The sequence below is a fragment of the Carassius auratus genome, chromosome 32 (assembly GCF_003368295.1).
Source record: "Carassius auratus strain Wakin chromosome 32, ASM336829v1, whole genome shotgun sequence".
NCBI lineage: Eukaryota > Metazoa > Chordata > Actinopteri > Cypriniformes > Cyprinidae > Carassius > Carassius auratus.
The window spans coordinates 25792536-25808765 of record NC_039274.1 but is presented as its reverse complement, the minus strand read 5'-3'; the positions used below and the strand labels follow the sequence as shown (position 1 = coordinate 25808765).

Below are 16230 nucleotides of genomic sequence, written 5' to 3'. Positions count from 1 at the left end.
AAACTGTCAAAGTGTGATGCTCTGGTGCTAACAGGTCACACACTGGCACACAGACATTTATGAAAGCCCTTATGTGATTTTTTTTAAACATAGTTCACACACATTTAATCAATTTTAAACATTGTTTTATTAACATTTTCTTTAAATTGTCATGAGCAATATCAATATTCATAATGATCAGGCTACTTCTCAGTACTAAATTGTTGACTAATCATTTTAATAATTTGCGCATCTGTGTTTCAGTGTGTATATTTGTAATCTGGACCGCTGAAGTTCCCTTCAGCACGTCTCATTCTATACTGAACAGCTTCTTCCTGTCAGGGCCTGTATAGGAAATGATATCATTCACAACCGCCTTCTCTTGGGAAAGGGCCTGCTTTTATCTTAATGACAGGAAATATACACAGATCTAAATTAAACTTCTTAGAACTTTCAAATACATTTGATCTTCACAAAATCTTTTGCATCGAAAATACTAAACATTGCAGCGCTTACATACACTTTAAATGTATGGCATTAGTAATAGTGTTTCAATATTAGAGTCTGTATGAACATATGGCTTTTAAACATTACAGTAGGCTACAATATTTGACCTTGTGCGATTGTTGGACTATCTAGTAGCAGAATACACAACATCTGTATCCTCTGTATTTCTGGCTGCTCTTCTGGTTTTTTTCTGGTGTTTTGAGAACTGTAGAGCAGCATAGACTGGTGAATGAGGCTCCTGCAACAGATTGAAAAATTACTGTAATTACATTTAGGCTGCTTTCAATAGGCTGGTCCGAACCCGAGTTAGATTTGTCAAATAATACGTCATTATTAATGGTTATCTTCTGCGATTTGGTATGATTGCATTCAAATCAGCAGCAAACCATACTGGAATTCACTTGAACCACCCCTTTGTGCACCCGAGTTCGGTATACAGCGTTCACATTATTCAAACATACCGAACTCAACTCTGATGTCAGCTGAACCCGGTGCACACAAAATAATATGCTAGTGTGAAAGCACCCTAAATTTAATTCAAATATGTACAAGTAATTCATAAAAAGAAACTATAAACTTATACTCATGAATATGGACTTATTAGCATCCAAATACTTTTCTGGTGTAAGAATTTACAAATCATTGGTAATTCTGATGTTGGGGACAGCTGAGAAATAGTCTGGTCATGTGGATTTTTTTTTTTTTTTTCTAGCTGACGTTGTTGCTGGTTTGTACTCAACACATACAGAATGCAACATACTTTATACCCAAGCTTTACTTTATTACTTTTTTGCTTTATTTTTACTTATACGAATTAACCATATTTAATTTTCCTAAGACAGAGCTATATTTTGCTCAACGGTTGTATTTTCACAAAACAATTTCAAGCAAACAGCCCTTTTTAAAGACATGGTGAGCTAAACAGAAAAGAGAAGCAGGCCCATAGACCATACGCAAAACAATCTCAAAACACATTATATTTCACTTAAGAATGTTATGTATATTACAGTAATATTGAAAAACACTGTTAATAGAAAAAATATTTTTTATAGTTTATAAAATCTGTTCTCATTATAACTTTAAATAGCAGAGATTTGTGTATTCAAATCTATTTGCACACCAGTCAGCCTAGTCTTTAATTTCAGCTGTTCAAGTATTTTTTGCCATTTTACATACTCTTCCTTTACATGTTGCAGACCTTAGATGACATCTAAAAAAGGTTTTTTTTTTTGGGGTAATATATTTGAATGAACATTTTTCATATTTAAAGAATGTAGATTTTTATTTTAATGAAAAAATAAGTTTACCTCATGATGTTGTGTTACATGACGCTCAGCATCTGCGGCACCAGAAACAGAGACAAAAAAAGTTTTTCATTTTTATTTATTTATTACAATTATTTCACAGTCATTTGCCGAAGTAAATCTTTTGAATTTAATAGATTGTTACCTTTTTCCTGCGTGTTTCTGTTTTGTATCTTAATAATGAGCGTGGTGAGTGGAATGATGATGAGTATTAAAATAATACCCCCAAAAATAAAGGTCAGGTTATAAAAGATGTTTTCAGAACAGTCTCTTGTAGTAATCGGGCTCCTCTTGAGATCTGTTCAAATTAAATCACATTTAACTTCAACCAACCACAGATTACAAAAATGCATTAATGCAAATTAATGTTAAAGAAAGACAAATAAAGACCTTTATTTGTTATTTCTGTTTCATTTTGCAGTGGTGTAACTCTCCTCTCTGTCAAGAGTCAAGAGTCAAAGTCAAGAGTCATTAAGCATATTAAAACTTATCCACGTGTATGTGTATTATGTATTTTTTACATTTTGCTGCTAGACATGCAGCAAAAAATACCTCTACAATAGTAGTACTGATAAGGGTAGATTACCTTTAAAGGGTTAGTTCACCCAGTAATCAAAATTATGTCATTAATAACTCACCCTCATGTTGTTCCAAACCCGTGAGACCTCCATTTATCTTTGGAACACAGTTTAAGATATTTTAGATTTAGTCCGAGAGCTCTCAGTCCCTCCATTGAAACTGTGTGTACGGTATACTGTCCATGTCCAGAAAGGTAAGAAAAACATCATCAAAGTATTCCATGTGACATCAGAGGGTCAGTTAGAATTTTTTGAAGCGTCGGAAATACATTTTGGTCCAAAAATAGCAAAAACTACGACTTTATTCAGCAATGTCTTCTCTTCCATTTCTGTTGTGAGAGAGAGTTCAAGACAAAGCAGTTTGTCATATCCGGTTTGCGAACGAATCATTCGATGTAACCGGATCTTTTTGAACCAGTTCACCAAATCGAACTAAACTGTTTTAAACGGTTCGCATTTACAATACGCATTGATCCACAAATGACTTAAGCTGTTAACTTTTTTAATGTGGCTGACACTCCCTCTTAAAATAAAACAAGCCAATATCCTGGAGTAATTCATTTACTCAAACAGTACACTGACTGAACTGCTGTGAAGAGAGAACTGAAGATGAACACCGAGCCGAGCCAGATAATGAACAAAAGATTGACTCGTTCACGAGTCAAGAACCAGTTGCATCGTTTTTCGGATCACCAGTACTTCTTTCGGACAGTTCGATTCAATAAACCAGTTGAAGAAAACGGTTCACTGGTTCTTTTGCGCTCGACGTAATGACGTCATTGGCGTTGACTGCAAGCCTTCGGTTTACCCGCACCCATAACATTAGCACAGAATCAGTTCAGAATCAATCACCAAAAGAATCAGTTCAGTTCAGACGCTCTGTGTGTCGGTCTGCTTCACGCTGAATCACACATGCGCAGTATCATCAGCTCCTCGGTTGTCGAATCGGATGCGGGTGACAGAAACGGTTCTTGACTCGTGAACGAGTCATTATCTGGCTCGGCTCGGTGTTCATCTTCAGTTCTCTCTTCACAGCAGTTCAGTCAGTGTACTGTTTGAGTACATTAATTACTCCGGGATATTGATTTGTTTGAACTCAGAGGGAGTGTCAGCCACATTAAAAAAGTTTAAACAAGTAAAAAAGTAAAACAGCTTAAGTCATTTGTGGATTAATGTGTATTGGAGACGCGAACCGTTTAAAACTATTCAGTTCGATTTGGTGAACTGGTTCAAAAAGATCTGGTTACATCGAATGATTCGTTCGCAAACCGGATATCACAAACTGCTTTGTTTTGAACTCTCTCTCACAACAGACACGGAAGAGAAGACAATGCTGAATAAAGTCGTAGTTTTTGCTATTTTTGGACCAAAATGTATTTTCGATGCTTCAAAAAATTCTAACTGACCCCTGTTTTTCTTACCTTTCTGGACATGGACAGTATACCGTACACACAGTTTCAATGGAGGGACTGAGAGCTCTCGAACTAAATCTAAAATATCTTAAACTGTGTTCCAAAGATAAACTGAGGTTTCATGGGTTTGGAACGACATGAGGGTGAGTTAGTAATGACATAATTTTGATTATTGTGTGAACTAACCCTTTAATGTCTAGATTTGTTCCATCACCATATTAGAAAAATGTGTTAATGCAAATGAATGTTAAAGAAAATCAGATAATAAACACCTTTATTTGTTATTTCTGTTTCATTTTGCAGTGGTGTAACACTCCTCTCTGCACAATATAAGTAAAGAGTCATTAAGCATATAAAACTTATCCACATGTATTTGTATTATGTATTTTTTTACATTTTGCTGCTAGACATGAAGCAAAAATTTCCTCTACAAGAGTGTTACTGATAAGAGCAGATTACCTTTGATGTCTAGATTTGTTCCATCACCAAATGTCATCATCCAGTTGTCCCAACCACAGAAGTACAGACCAGAATGAGAAAAATCCACATTCAAAATGATCAGGGAGGTGTTTTTGATATCCAGAGTCATCAGAATATGATCTTGTTGAAAATCATTTAAATAAGTAGCATGTAGTTCCTTAAGCTGGTAGGTTATCATCATGTTTACAATGGCAATAGGTACAGAACTGTTTGTTTGCTTGAACCAGTGCATGTACTTTCCCGTTTCTGAGGTGTGCTGACACCAAATAGTGACGTTCTCTCCTTGTTGAGCTGACAAATTGACTATCTGAGATGATTTAACAGCTGTAAACGAGCCTAAAACCAACAGAGGAATAACAATGTTTTAATATTTATATTTTAAACTCTTATAATAAATGCTCCCCCAAATAGTACCTAAACACTTTTAAAGCACATAGAACTATCTTACACCTAACATTTACTAGATTTTTAACTAATTATTCATTAATCTTGTATAATTGGAGTAATTATAGTGAAGTAATGCTTACCCATGCCACAGATCATCAGCACTGAAATTATTAAACCAACCATTGCTGCACTGAATCAGACTAGAAACAGAGAGGAAATTAAAATGAGGAAATCAATGTGCTTTTTTATGTGAGGGGGTGTGGCTTATACTTACATCAGAGTATGACAAACCTGTCAATCAGCAGGCGAGTCAAGGGATAGTATTTTCAGTTCAAAATACGAAGTATAATAATGGATCTGATATTGATAATGATGGAAATTGTTTTTTTTATTTTTTATTTTTTACTGCTTTATCACCCCATTGTTTCTCCATAGTACTTTTATAAAAAAAAAAAAAACTGGTCCAAAGCAGCTTTACAAAGACCTAAAATGCATGTTTGACTTAATTGTATCTTTGATCATGTCTTTTATTGATAATTTCTGAATTCTATTATTGACAGACATTTTACCTGGCCCACAAATTATTTGACAACTTGATTTTACCCTGATTTTAGTTCTCTGAAGATCCAGGGTTTAATGAAGCATGTGACAATCAGTCGGGACTGTAGCCTTCAACGTAACCATTTGACTGAAGTGTATGGTATGTTTGGGACCATGAAATTATTTTACAAATTATTTGCAGTGTTGAGCTGCATCCGAATTGAGATTCAATATAAAAAAATCACTGATGTTTATTTGCAATATAAATTCAAGGACTTTGTGATCTAGAGTCAGATTAAATTAATATCAGGAGTCGAAGCAAACTGCAATGCAATTTTAATGAACTTCACCATTATGTACAACAATGCAAAGAAAAGACAGATCTCTGATCGCCTCAATTACATTTCTTTAAACAGGTAAAAATAAACCATAGGTAATAAATTAATAATATGTTTGAGTTTGTTTTATTTTTCAAGTAGTATCAGTGTACACAGAAATTGGGTCCTCTGTATGTCGTCCTGCTCTTTTGGGTCTTTGGTTTGAGAAATAAACGGCAGCATATTCTACTGAATCATTTTCCTGCAAAGAATTACAAACATGTATACCGGTATGTCAAGATTCGAATCCAGGTGGTCATATAACAACTTTTATTTTGTATTCTGGAGACTTTGATGCTGTTTTCCTTTTCCTTAGACTCCAAATTAAATTCTACTTTAAAAGTAGAAAAATGCAACTATTTATGTCCTTAGTACCCAACGGAATTAGAAATAATATTGTTCAATCAGAATCAAAAGATAACAGTTGATACCACACACACACACACACACACACACACACACACACACACACACACACACACACACGCACACACACACACGCACACACGCACACACACACACACACACACACACACACACACAAACTACACAAAAAGCCTTATATAGCAGTGATTAATAGTAATTAATTTAATTTAATTAAAGTAATTAAATATTTTATCCATGATAAAAAAAGAAAGTGTGATCTGGTATAAAACAAAACTTTGCTTGTTTTCATGTCTATAGTGAAACTGGGATTGTTTTTAAAATAGTTTTTCTCAGTCCTGAGTGTAAAATAATCTGTGTAATTTACCTTGTCATCCTGCTGTTGTGATTGACATTCAGCGACTGACACAATGCAGAGAAAAAGACAATCAGTTGCTCCGAAGATAATGCGAGATTTAAAAAGTAGGTCCAAAGCCATGTTTTATAGAGTTTACCTTTTTTATGCTTGTGTTTTTTGTGTTCCCTGATAATCCCCAAAATAAGGGAAACTATGCATGTAAAAGAAATGATTCCACCAAATAGAAGGGTCAGTTTGAAATAGATGTCTCTAGAACACTCCTCAGACACGGCTGATTGCTCATCATCTGTAAAGGAGTGGATATCATTATAATGAAACCTTTCAAGTGATGCTACAAAGATCATATTTTATGTATTTATTTTCCTCCATAATCTGATTAGAGATTAAACAAGAACATTCATATATTAAACACCTGCCTATTTAACTTTATTATTGAAAGTAAAATAACATACCCTTTTTTGAGGTTCCTGTGTAAATTTTCTCTGATGTGAAAACAGCTGGCAAGTCATTTATCATTGTGGCATTTACAATTGCATTTAAATGATGGTGTTTTTCAATATTTGCTATTAATGACAAAGTGAGAATAAAAATGTGATATATCAGTAAATAAAAACTAGAGTAGAGTATAGGGAGAGAGGTTCAAAAACATTACCTTTTACTTCAAGTCTGGTTCCATTGCCGAATTTCACATCATGACCTGTAGCTCCACAAAAGTAGAATCCAGAATCAGACATTTTCACTTGCGTAATTGTTAGGGTGGTGACTTTGTTGAACAGATCCATGACCAGGTGATCTTTTGTGAAATTGTTGAAATAATTTGGCTCAACCTTCTGAAGACTTTCGGTGTATAACATGTACACAATAGTAACGGGTGCAGCATCGTCTGATTGTTTGAACCAGTACAGATATCCAGAAACATGGATATTGTGTGAACACCACATAGTGACTCTCTGTCCTGGATGAGTCTGTGTACTTGCTGTTGAAAACATAACTCTGAGAAGACCTGAAAATCATTAAACAAAAAAAATAAAACAATAGCACACCAAAAAACAATATCATTAATTTAAAATAAGTGTCTCCACATTTCAATGACACCTGAAAATATTCTGAAATATTTATTTCTTTATATTATAGTGTCGTAGTCCACAATGGAAAATAACTCTTACCCATCTCAAAGAGCAATAAAGACGCAGCTGAAATATGTAACATTTTTGCACTTCTGAGTTGAAACAGAGCTGAAGAGGAAATTAAGTGGGCGATATAGATGTTTTTTATATATAAGGAGGAGTGGCTTTTGGCACAGTCAAACTATGGTACCCGTATGTGATATAACTGCAAACAAAAAACTGTATGCTCTGATGAAGGCCTATACTGTTAAGTTAGTGTCTTTTATTTTTTTCTTCAGTGCTCTGAAAATGTTTGCTACTTTCAATATGAATTAGTTTTGCAAATGGAAGCATTGACTAATTTATTTTTCAAAGCGTGGCACCAGGTATCTTCAATATTGAACCTTTTCACAATATTCTAATTTTCTGAGATACTGAATTTGTGATTTTACTTAGTTGTCAGTTAAAATCATATATGATGTGACACTTAATGATGGGCATTGGACCTATTGATAATCTGTACAGTAGACCAGTAGACTTGAAAATCAAATAAGGTATGCAGAACCTATGAGTACCAGTTATTTCCGTCCCTCACTACAGCCCTCTAGTGGTTTTGAAAATCATAGCTAGCACTCTTCTTTTGTCTACAGAAATACTTGGCTGGATGGTGGGTGGACCTGGATTAGGGAGTGATGACATGAAGTCTTTAAAACACAAATGCTATAATGTTTCTAAAACATGTGCAGAATGCTTTGCCCCACTAAAGGACCAACATTTACAATTTCAGTTTTGCTGTACTATTGCAAGAAGTAAAAAGAAATAGGGGTATTTCACCAACAGGTTTCTTAATTTTTTTTTTTACTTTTCTTAAGGAGCTTTGTGGGACTGTGCACAGATGATGTGTTCATTGAAAAGTTATTTACCTTTCATCATTCGACTGAAGTTCAGTCAGTGTACTGTTTGAGTAAATGAATTACTCTATATTGGTTTGTTTTAACTCAGAGGAAGTGTCATCCACATTAAAAAAGTTAACAGCTTAAGTCATTTGTGGATTAATTCGCATTGGAGACACAAACTGTTTTAAACGATTCAGTTTGATTTGATGTACTGGTTCAAAAAGATCCGGTTATATTGAAAAATTTGTTCGCAAACCGGATATGACAAACTGCTTTGTTTTGAACTCTCTTTCACAACAGACACGGAAGAGAAGACAATGCTGAATAAAGTCGTAGTTTTTGCTATTTTTGGACCAAAATGTATTTTCGATGCTTCAAAAAATAGATTTAAAAAAAGATTTAGTATTCATCAAAATTTATTAAAACAGTGAAATGCAAACTCAGAATATGACACAATACTTAAATGCAATAGGTAAATAACACAAATGTATCTAATCCCATTTTATTAAATAATGTCTTTGCTGCTGACCTTTGATGATACAGTTACAACTATAGTAATAAGCTAAAATGACTTTAGATAAACTAACAATTGTGCTTCATTGCTTGTTTGTTTTTATTGCTGAAGAGTGTTGGACCTTCTTCTCCTGTGTTCTACTGTACAGATGTGTATTTACTTTTCCTTCAGCCTAAGGTTTATTCATTAAACTTTTTGGTCTGAAAGGGCTTTTATATTTGCTATAAATAGAACTTCTTATATTAAAAACAGTCAAGCCCTGCTCATATTTAAAAAGTAACACAAAAGAAACATGCCCTACGTGTAATAACCAGCACAGACAATCAACATACAGCCAATGCTCTCTTCCCGATCTTTCAATGTTTTATATATTGTTTACATTTTATTTTGATGGACCCTTTAATCAATCGACTATAAGCAATTTTCTAACTACATGCCAACTAACTCTCATTAGAGTATCAGTGTGCTCAAGAATGGTAGAATCTGTTAGAATAAGCTGATGTACTTGCAAAAAAATAAAAAATAATGTGTTAGCATATATTTACAGTAGCAGACAAACTTATACTCTAATGAACACTAGTTGATATAGCTGACGGGTACCATCAAAATAATCACACTGATATTACAATAAAAATAGTTCAAAGCAAATGTGTCATATTACACATTCAACTGATCTGATATCTGTTCTTATTGCTGTTTCAGATAGAGCGACATTTTTTTTTTATTATTACTACTACTACTACTACTACTTATAAGTGGTCTTTGACCACTTTACTTAAAGTACAGTAGCATCAGAAAAATGGCAAGATATGAGACTTATAATACATTAGAACTATGAGAAATATAATTGATTGTAAAAGTGGATGCAACATGTTCATTGTGTTGTAAATCATCATACTCTTAAAAGCTATAACCACAAATAAGTAAATATTATAATATATTAAAATTGTTCTTTTCAATATTCAAGAGATGATACAACATATTATAAGGTTTTTTATAATTCATTATGCATTCATTATAATGCCTTAAGAATACCTTTATAATGTATTATAAAATACGGGCTTTACAGAAAGTGTTACCAAACAGTTCTTTTTTTTTCATCATGGTTAGAAAACAAAAAATGAATGGACTCAAAAGTACACAGACCCTGTTGTCACACTGTTTACGATTTTCTTGTTGCACAGGTTTTGATTGGTTAGAGTAACGGTGCATGGTGCCTTCTCGGCTTCCCCTGTGGTCTGTGTTGTCCTGTCAAGTTCGGTAGCTCCTGGTCTGGCCAATCGGCGCTGATCGTGGCGGGGGTGCGCACATCACGAACTGATTCTCCCCCACCTGTCGCTCGTTCCCCCACTCCCTTATATGTCTCCGCCTTTCTGTCTGTCGTCATGTTTTGTCCTTGCCCGTGATTTGTGTGGTGTCCAAGCTTCAGTCTTACCCTCTGTTCTCCTGTTCATCTGAGTCCTTTGTCTATCCCGCACCCTGACAAATAGCTTGGACTGTAAAGCAAACTGAATTAAAAAAATACATTAAAAAAGTCATGAATTAAAAATCTATGCTTTAAAAATATTTTTGACAAGATGAACAATGTTTGCCAACAAAAAAGCAAGGATAATTGCACTGACAGCATGCATCTTTTCTAAGCATTAGCTCATTGTGAAGAATGAGAGACACAGGCCATCAAAAGGAAAATGTTGTTTGAACTGATTGGTAGATGTTGTCAGATGGCAGAGTTGCCTTTGATTGGTTAACCAACCCTTTTTTAGGACAGATTTTGACATCATACTTTAAACCCACTGGTGTAAAGTTTGCTATCACAAATTTATAACAATAAAAATGTTAAAACCTTATGAATGCATTTCCCTTTTTTTTTTTTTTTTGACTGCATTTGTATTGTAGGCTTGTGTTCAGGCTATCTGGATTTTGTGAGGGGAGATAAATGGAAGGCATTTGCTCAGTGAATGCACAGCAACTTTCAGCACAGCAACTTTATCTGCTGTGTTCCTGTAGCTTAATCAGTTGATCATAGCAGTAGTAGCACCAAGGTCATGGGTTAAATTCTGAATGCATGAACTGAAAAACAAAAAACCTTATATACAGTGTCATGAAATGTTAAGAGATTCTGACTTACAAGAGAAAAATTGACATCAGATGCTGTTGTTTTTGGTCGAGACGGGTCAGAAACTCCTGAAACATATTAAAACAAAAGAAAGTAAAACAATGAAGTAGAAAATAAATTATAGGAATGAAAACAAGAAATATTACCCAAAACTGAGCCCTTCCAAAATGTCAACATTTAAAAGCCATTTATTGATTGAAATGTACCTGTCTTCTCAGTCTTTTACATAGCAGTTTGTTGATTATTCCACTCAAGAGCAATATGAGAGTATTGAAGAAAAACACCACATGGTAAGGCCAGTTGAGAATTTGAACCTGATTTTCTAAAACATATCTGAAACATTATGGTTATGGAAATATTTAAAGAATAAGCTAGCACATCAGTAATGTACAAGAAAAAAATAACTGCAATTAAAAAAAAAAAATGTTTATGTTGAATCTCAAAATGATAATTCACAAATCAACGAATAGTTTAGGGACCAATTCACTATTAACAAGTTGCTTAGTAGCATGCATATTACTAGCATATTGACTGTTTATGTACTGTTTATGTTAATGCCTTGCCCCGCATGACCATATTTTAGATCCCCTAATCCTACCCCATACCTGAACTTAACAACAGCCTAACTAACTATTAATAAGCAGCAAATTAGGAGGTTATTGATGCAAAAGTCATAGATAATAGTTAATAGTGATAATTGGTCCCCATGTGACCGTATATGATATATTATACACTGTATAATATATTATAGATAAGAACTAATATAAAATACCTTTTAATTTAGAAGCATTAGCATCCTACTTTGTATGATAGGTGTACATTAGGTGCTTTTCTTTTGCTAAATTCTTCTAATACAGAAACTTTAACAAAACTTTTCTGTTTGGTAGTAATCAGTGAAGTAGTTCTTACCTATAAAAAGAAGACACAAGCATCTACAAATGGTTAGGTTACTCTGCATGCATTGATAATGTAGTAGTCCCATTGAACTTTAAATATTAAAATTTAAGTCATTATGTTTCATATATATTACATGTTTTACAAACATTCAGATCTATTTTTTCACCTACAGAGGAAACCACAAAATAGGCCTGTTGTAATAAACATATCTGCAGAACTTAAGTACAGACAGTGTAATATGATTAAAGAGGAAATTAGCTTCTGTTGAGTATAAGAGTGCCAACAAGACCACTTCTCACATGATCAGCGTTCTCAGAGATCTAAGGGGGACAGGCTTTGAACTGTGCCTTATATAGACCACATATACATATAGATAAATTCACCTTTCACCTAAAGACGAGCTGTCATTAGTGTGTGAAAGTCTGTTTGGTTTTAGCATTGGTGGTGAGGCTATGGTCTAGAAAGTTCCTGGTGCAGTCCTCTCATATTAGTGAATAAAATTACCTTAAAAAATGCCATAATTTATAATTCAGTAATATGTATTTAAAGGAAATACACAAATTAAAGAACCCTACTGTGGCTTGTTAGATAACTCAGAGCCTAATTAACTGAATTACTGAAGTCAATTACAATGTTCATTTTGCTTTTTGTTAATGTGTTAAAGTTTTGCACCAGTACTTGCATCTTTCTCCATTGATGGCCATTGATATTTATTGTGTAGTAAAACTGTTTTTAAACTTTGTTTTTAAGTTTGTTCTTTTGAAGTCAGTCTATGAATTTGAATAAAAAATTAAATGTAAATCCTCGGCTGGTGAAAGGTCTTTGCAGGTAAGAGTTCAGTCAATTTCACTGTACACACACACACACACACACACACACACAATGTAATATATGTAATATATATATATCAATGTTATTTTGAACCTGTATGGTAAATTATTTACAAGTGGTCAATTCCATTTAGTAGGGTTCATTTTAACATGAAATGGACTTACATTTTCACTATGTGCTTTCTTTCGCAGCTCTAGACAAGTTTGTTTTTGTTTTGTTGTGTTTTTCTGGCATATTGTATTATTCTGAGCATGTGCATATATTGGTTGGGCCCTGGTCTCTCAGACAAAACTCAGCAATGTTCAGAAAACATTCTCAAAAAATTCACAGTTATTTTAATTGTCTTTTCACGTAAACTGTAGGGAAATAGTAAAAAAAAGAAAAAAAAGAAAAGAAAAGGCCAACAGGAACAATAGGCCTCACTTTTAGGGGTCATCAAAGATTGTACATCAACATTATTTATTTATTTATTTATTTAGCTGTCTATTTTTGTGGTGCGCAAGAAACAAAGACAATGGTACATTATGTGTGTGGTGTTATTATTCATATTGTTATTGTTATTAGTAGTGGTATATTTTCATTTGGCTAGATTATTTTCTTCAGGTTTAGTATAAGTTGTGTGAGCTTTAACTGTCCAGGCTAAGTAGTATTTCAGTGACAGCTCATATCAAAGAAAATAATATGACATAAATAATAAAATGCAATAGCAAACACATATCTAAAAATAAAAAAGTGAATTTAATATTCAAAGATCTATGTAAACAGAAAATATCAGGCTATATAAGAAGATTTTATTTATTTTTTTGTTCTTCAAAACAGGAGTCAAGCAAGAGAAGATATGTCAAAGGCAAAAATTTAATAGCTATGAATTTTTTATTTGTTCCAACATAAATGCAGACTCAATGAATGACATCTTCAGACAACAGCCATCGTAACTGCAGTGCTGAATTAGATTATATCTTGTTTTATTAGTTAATCATGCATTTGCACATTTGGATCACTGACAGAAAGTTCAGAAAACATGTTGAGGTTTTTCAGTGTTTCTTCTGTTCAGACATGATCTGTGAAAAGACATCGTTATGGTGGGAAATGTTGTGTTGTTTAGCATCTCTAGAAGGCCGTGATTTACTGATGAAACTCACAGATGCGTAAGTCAATACATCTGTACCTCCAACCTGATAAAGAAAGATTCTTGATCATTTCAAACATTTCTGTTGGTAAAGCACCTGTTCATAAACTGATACATATTTTAACCAAAGTGAACTCAAGTGCACTGTAAAAAAAAAAAAAAGTTCAAAAAATGGACAAGAAACAAATATAATATACAGTTTTTCAAGAAACTTCTGAAATATAGTAGCATCAAAATTACATCAACTTTGTTATAAAATAAAAAAGCATTACCTGAATACCTTCAGCTGTCTCTTGATAATGTGATCTGTTGACTAACACAAAGTAAATGATTCAAAAGAATTTTTCAAATAAAACTAGGAATAGGATTTAAAGTAAAACATGATACCTGATGAGCTGCCTTGGTCTTCACATTGCACAGTCACATGTAAGATCATTATTATCATAGAAATGATGTTTGATGACACCAATAGGAGAAACAAAGGATTTGTCAACCTGCTATCTGTGAGAGAGAGAGAAAAAAAATAAAAAGTTTGACACTTTTAAATCTTATTGGATGTCAGTCTTGCTAAAAAATTTTTGCTAAATAATGTTGAGACAATGTATTAGAAATATATTGGTATTGCGTTTTTTTTTTTTAATATAAATTATTATTTATTAAAAATTATTCTGAAATAATGAAATTGATATTTTTACCATATCAACTTAATATGATAACATTACCAAGCAATGAATTGAAAATATTACAAGTATCAATAAACAAATTGTAATTCTCTTAAACGGGTTTAAGGCTTTACCGGGTGTTGAGTTGAATTCCAGATTAGTTCCATTTCCAAACATGATCTTTCTGCACATGAGAACAGCACAGTAATAAGTACCAGCATCAGAAAGGCTGAGGTTCCTCTTTGTAAGGGTGTGAACGCAGGATTGTTTAGCAGAATCATCTTTACAGATCTCTCCATGTTTCCTCACATCTCCATCAGTGTAAATGATACCAGGACTGGATTCTTCTGCAGCCTCTCTGAACCAGTAAGCATGGTGTCCTCCTTCACATTTCTCATCTACCGTTTGGACTATACATGTGAGCGTAACGTTGTCTCCAATGTGAACTTTATCTGAAATAGGCTTCTGAAGAACCATTGTTGAGTTGTGCTCTTCTTTAAAGCAAAACAAAAAGCCATTTAAAATGTCTTTTATAAGATTTTATAAGAAGTAACTTTTATAGTCTCTTCATTAGAGTCAATATTTATTATTTTTAGCATAAATATAACATGTAATGAAGGTTCAAACATACCGTGAAGCATTAAAAATGTTCCAGGTCCGAAAGACAGTTCTCCTAAAGTTATCAATCCACAAAAGTATGTTGCTATATCTTCCTTTTTTGTAAAGGAAATATGTAAATGATAAATGCCTCTGCCTATAGTTACATTAAAACGACCATCATCATATCCATCAGTAAATTCAACCTTTATCATGTAAATGTAACTTTTTGAAATGAGTTGAAGCTTCATTCCTATCTCCTGCTTGTACCACATCATATTGTTAAAATCTCTATTGGGTAAGTAGCACTCAATAGTGACATTATCACCCAGTTTAGAGGCTTGCAAACGTCTTGGCTGCTCAATGCCTTGTGCCGCAACGCAACCTGAATCAAAAGAGCAGTAAATGTGTTACACAAACCTTTTATGTAAAATTCATTTTATAATCAATTAAAAAAAAATATATAATTTCAAATAAATAAATTCACTATTAGATGGATATTTTTACTACATGCAGTCAATTTAATCTATGAATACTTACACACAAAGGAGAGGAATAAAACTGCGCTCATGTTGATTAGATTTGCTAGAAAAGAATAAAGGGTGGCAAGGTGCACAATCTAAATAACAAAATCAAATGGGACCTGATCCAGGATGTGATTGGTTATTCTCAAATATTCTCGTATGACAAATTTCATTGGCTGTAGGTTTTGGGTGTAAGGTGACACTCTCAGAAGCAAACGAAATGTGTCTTCTTATGAACTCCAAAATGAAAACATAAAAATTTAAAATAAAATCTATATTATATAAAAAGTTACTAACAGTGAAATAAGAATAAAGAAAAATACCACTTTAAATAATGAATAAAGTTTAGATTATTTCATACTAGCTATGAATTACTTGATGCTATTTATTTTTAAATTGTAGCTAAATTTAAGTAACTTTGTGGAAAAACTAATTAATTAAACGTGTGTCTTAACTTGTGGTTAAAACCGGAGGAATTCTATGTGAGGGGTTGTTGCTTGGCCTATGTAGATGAGGTTACTAGGCTGCGTAGAGCTTAATCAGGCTTGTTTTTACATTAATTTGTATATTTTCTATTTATATTTTCAAAAGAAGTAGAGCTGAAGTACTGTATTGTTCCACGTCTTTGTCCATGGTGCTGAATCATGTTAGA

General features: G+C 33.3%; 1 protein-coding gene and 1 gene segment (V, D, J or C); both read right to left on the bottom strand.

The window, feature by feature from the left end:
• Nucleotides 1-5610: 5610 nt before the first annotated feature.
• LOC113052527 (Ig kappa chain V-VI region XRPC 24-like) lies at nucleotides 5611-7515 on the bottom strand. The segment is given in 4 exon segments: nucleotides 5611-5766; nucleotides 6316-6350; nucleotides 6959-7309; nucleotides 7473-7515. Coding segments are annotated over 4 exon segments (537 nt in total).
• Nucleotides 7516-13700: 6185 nt separating this feature from the next.
• LOC113052420 (uncharacterized) lies at nucleotides 13701-15628 on the bottom strand. The gene is made up of 6 exons (XM_026216864.1): nucleotides 15595-15628; nucleotides 15089-15439; nucleotides 14592-14951; nucleotides 14207-14296; nucleotides 14068-14108; nucleotides 13701-13841 (listed from the first exon to the last, which is right to left on the bottom strand). Exons 1-6 carry the CDS (start codon nucleotides 15623-15625, stop codon nucleotides 13701-13703), a joined length of 1014 nt encoding a protein of 337 aa, XP_026072649.1. The 5' UTR covers nucleotides 15626-15628.
• Between the last annotated feature and the right edge of the window lie 602 nt (nucleotides 15629-16230).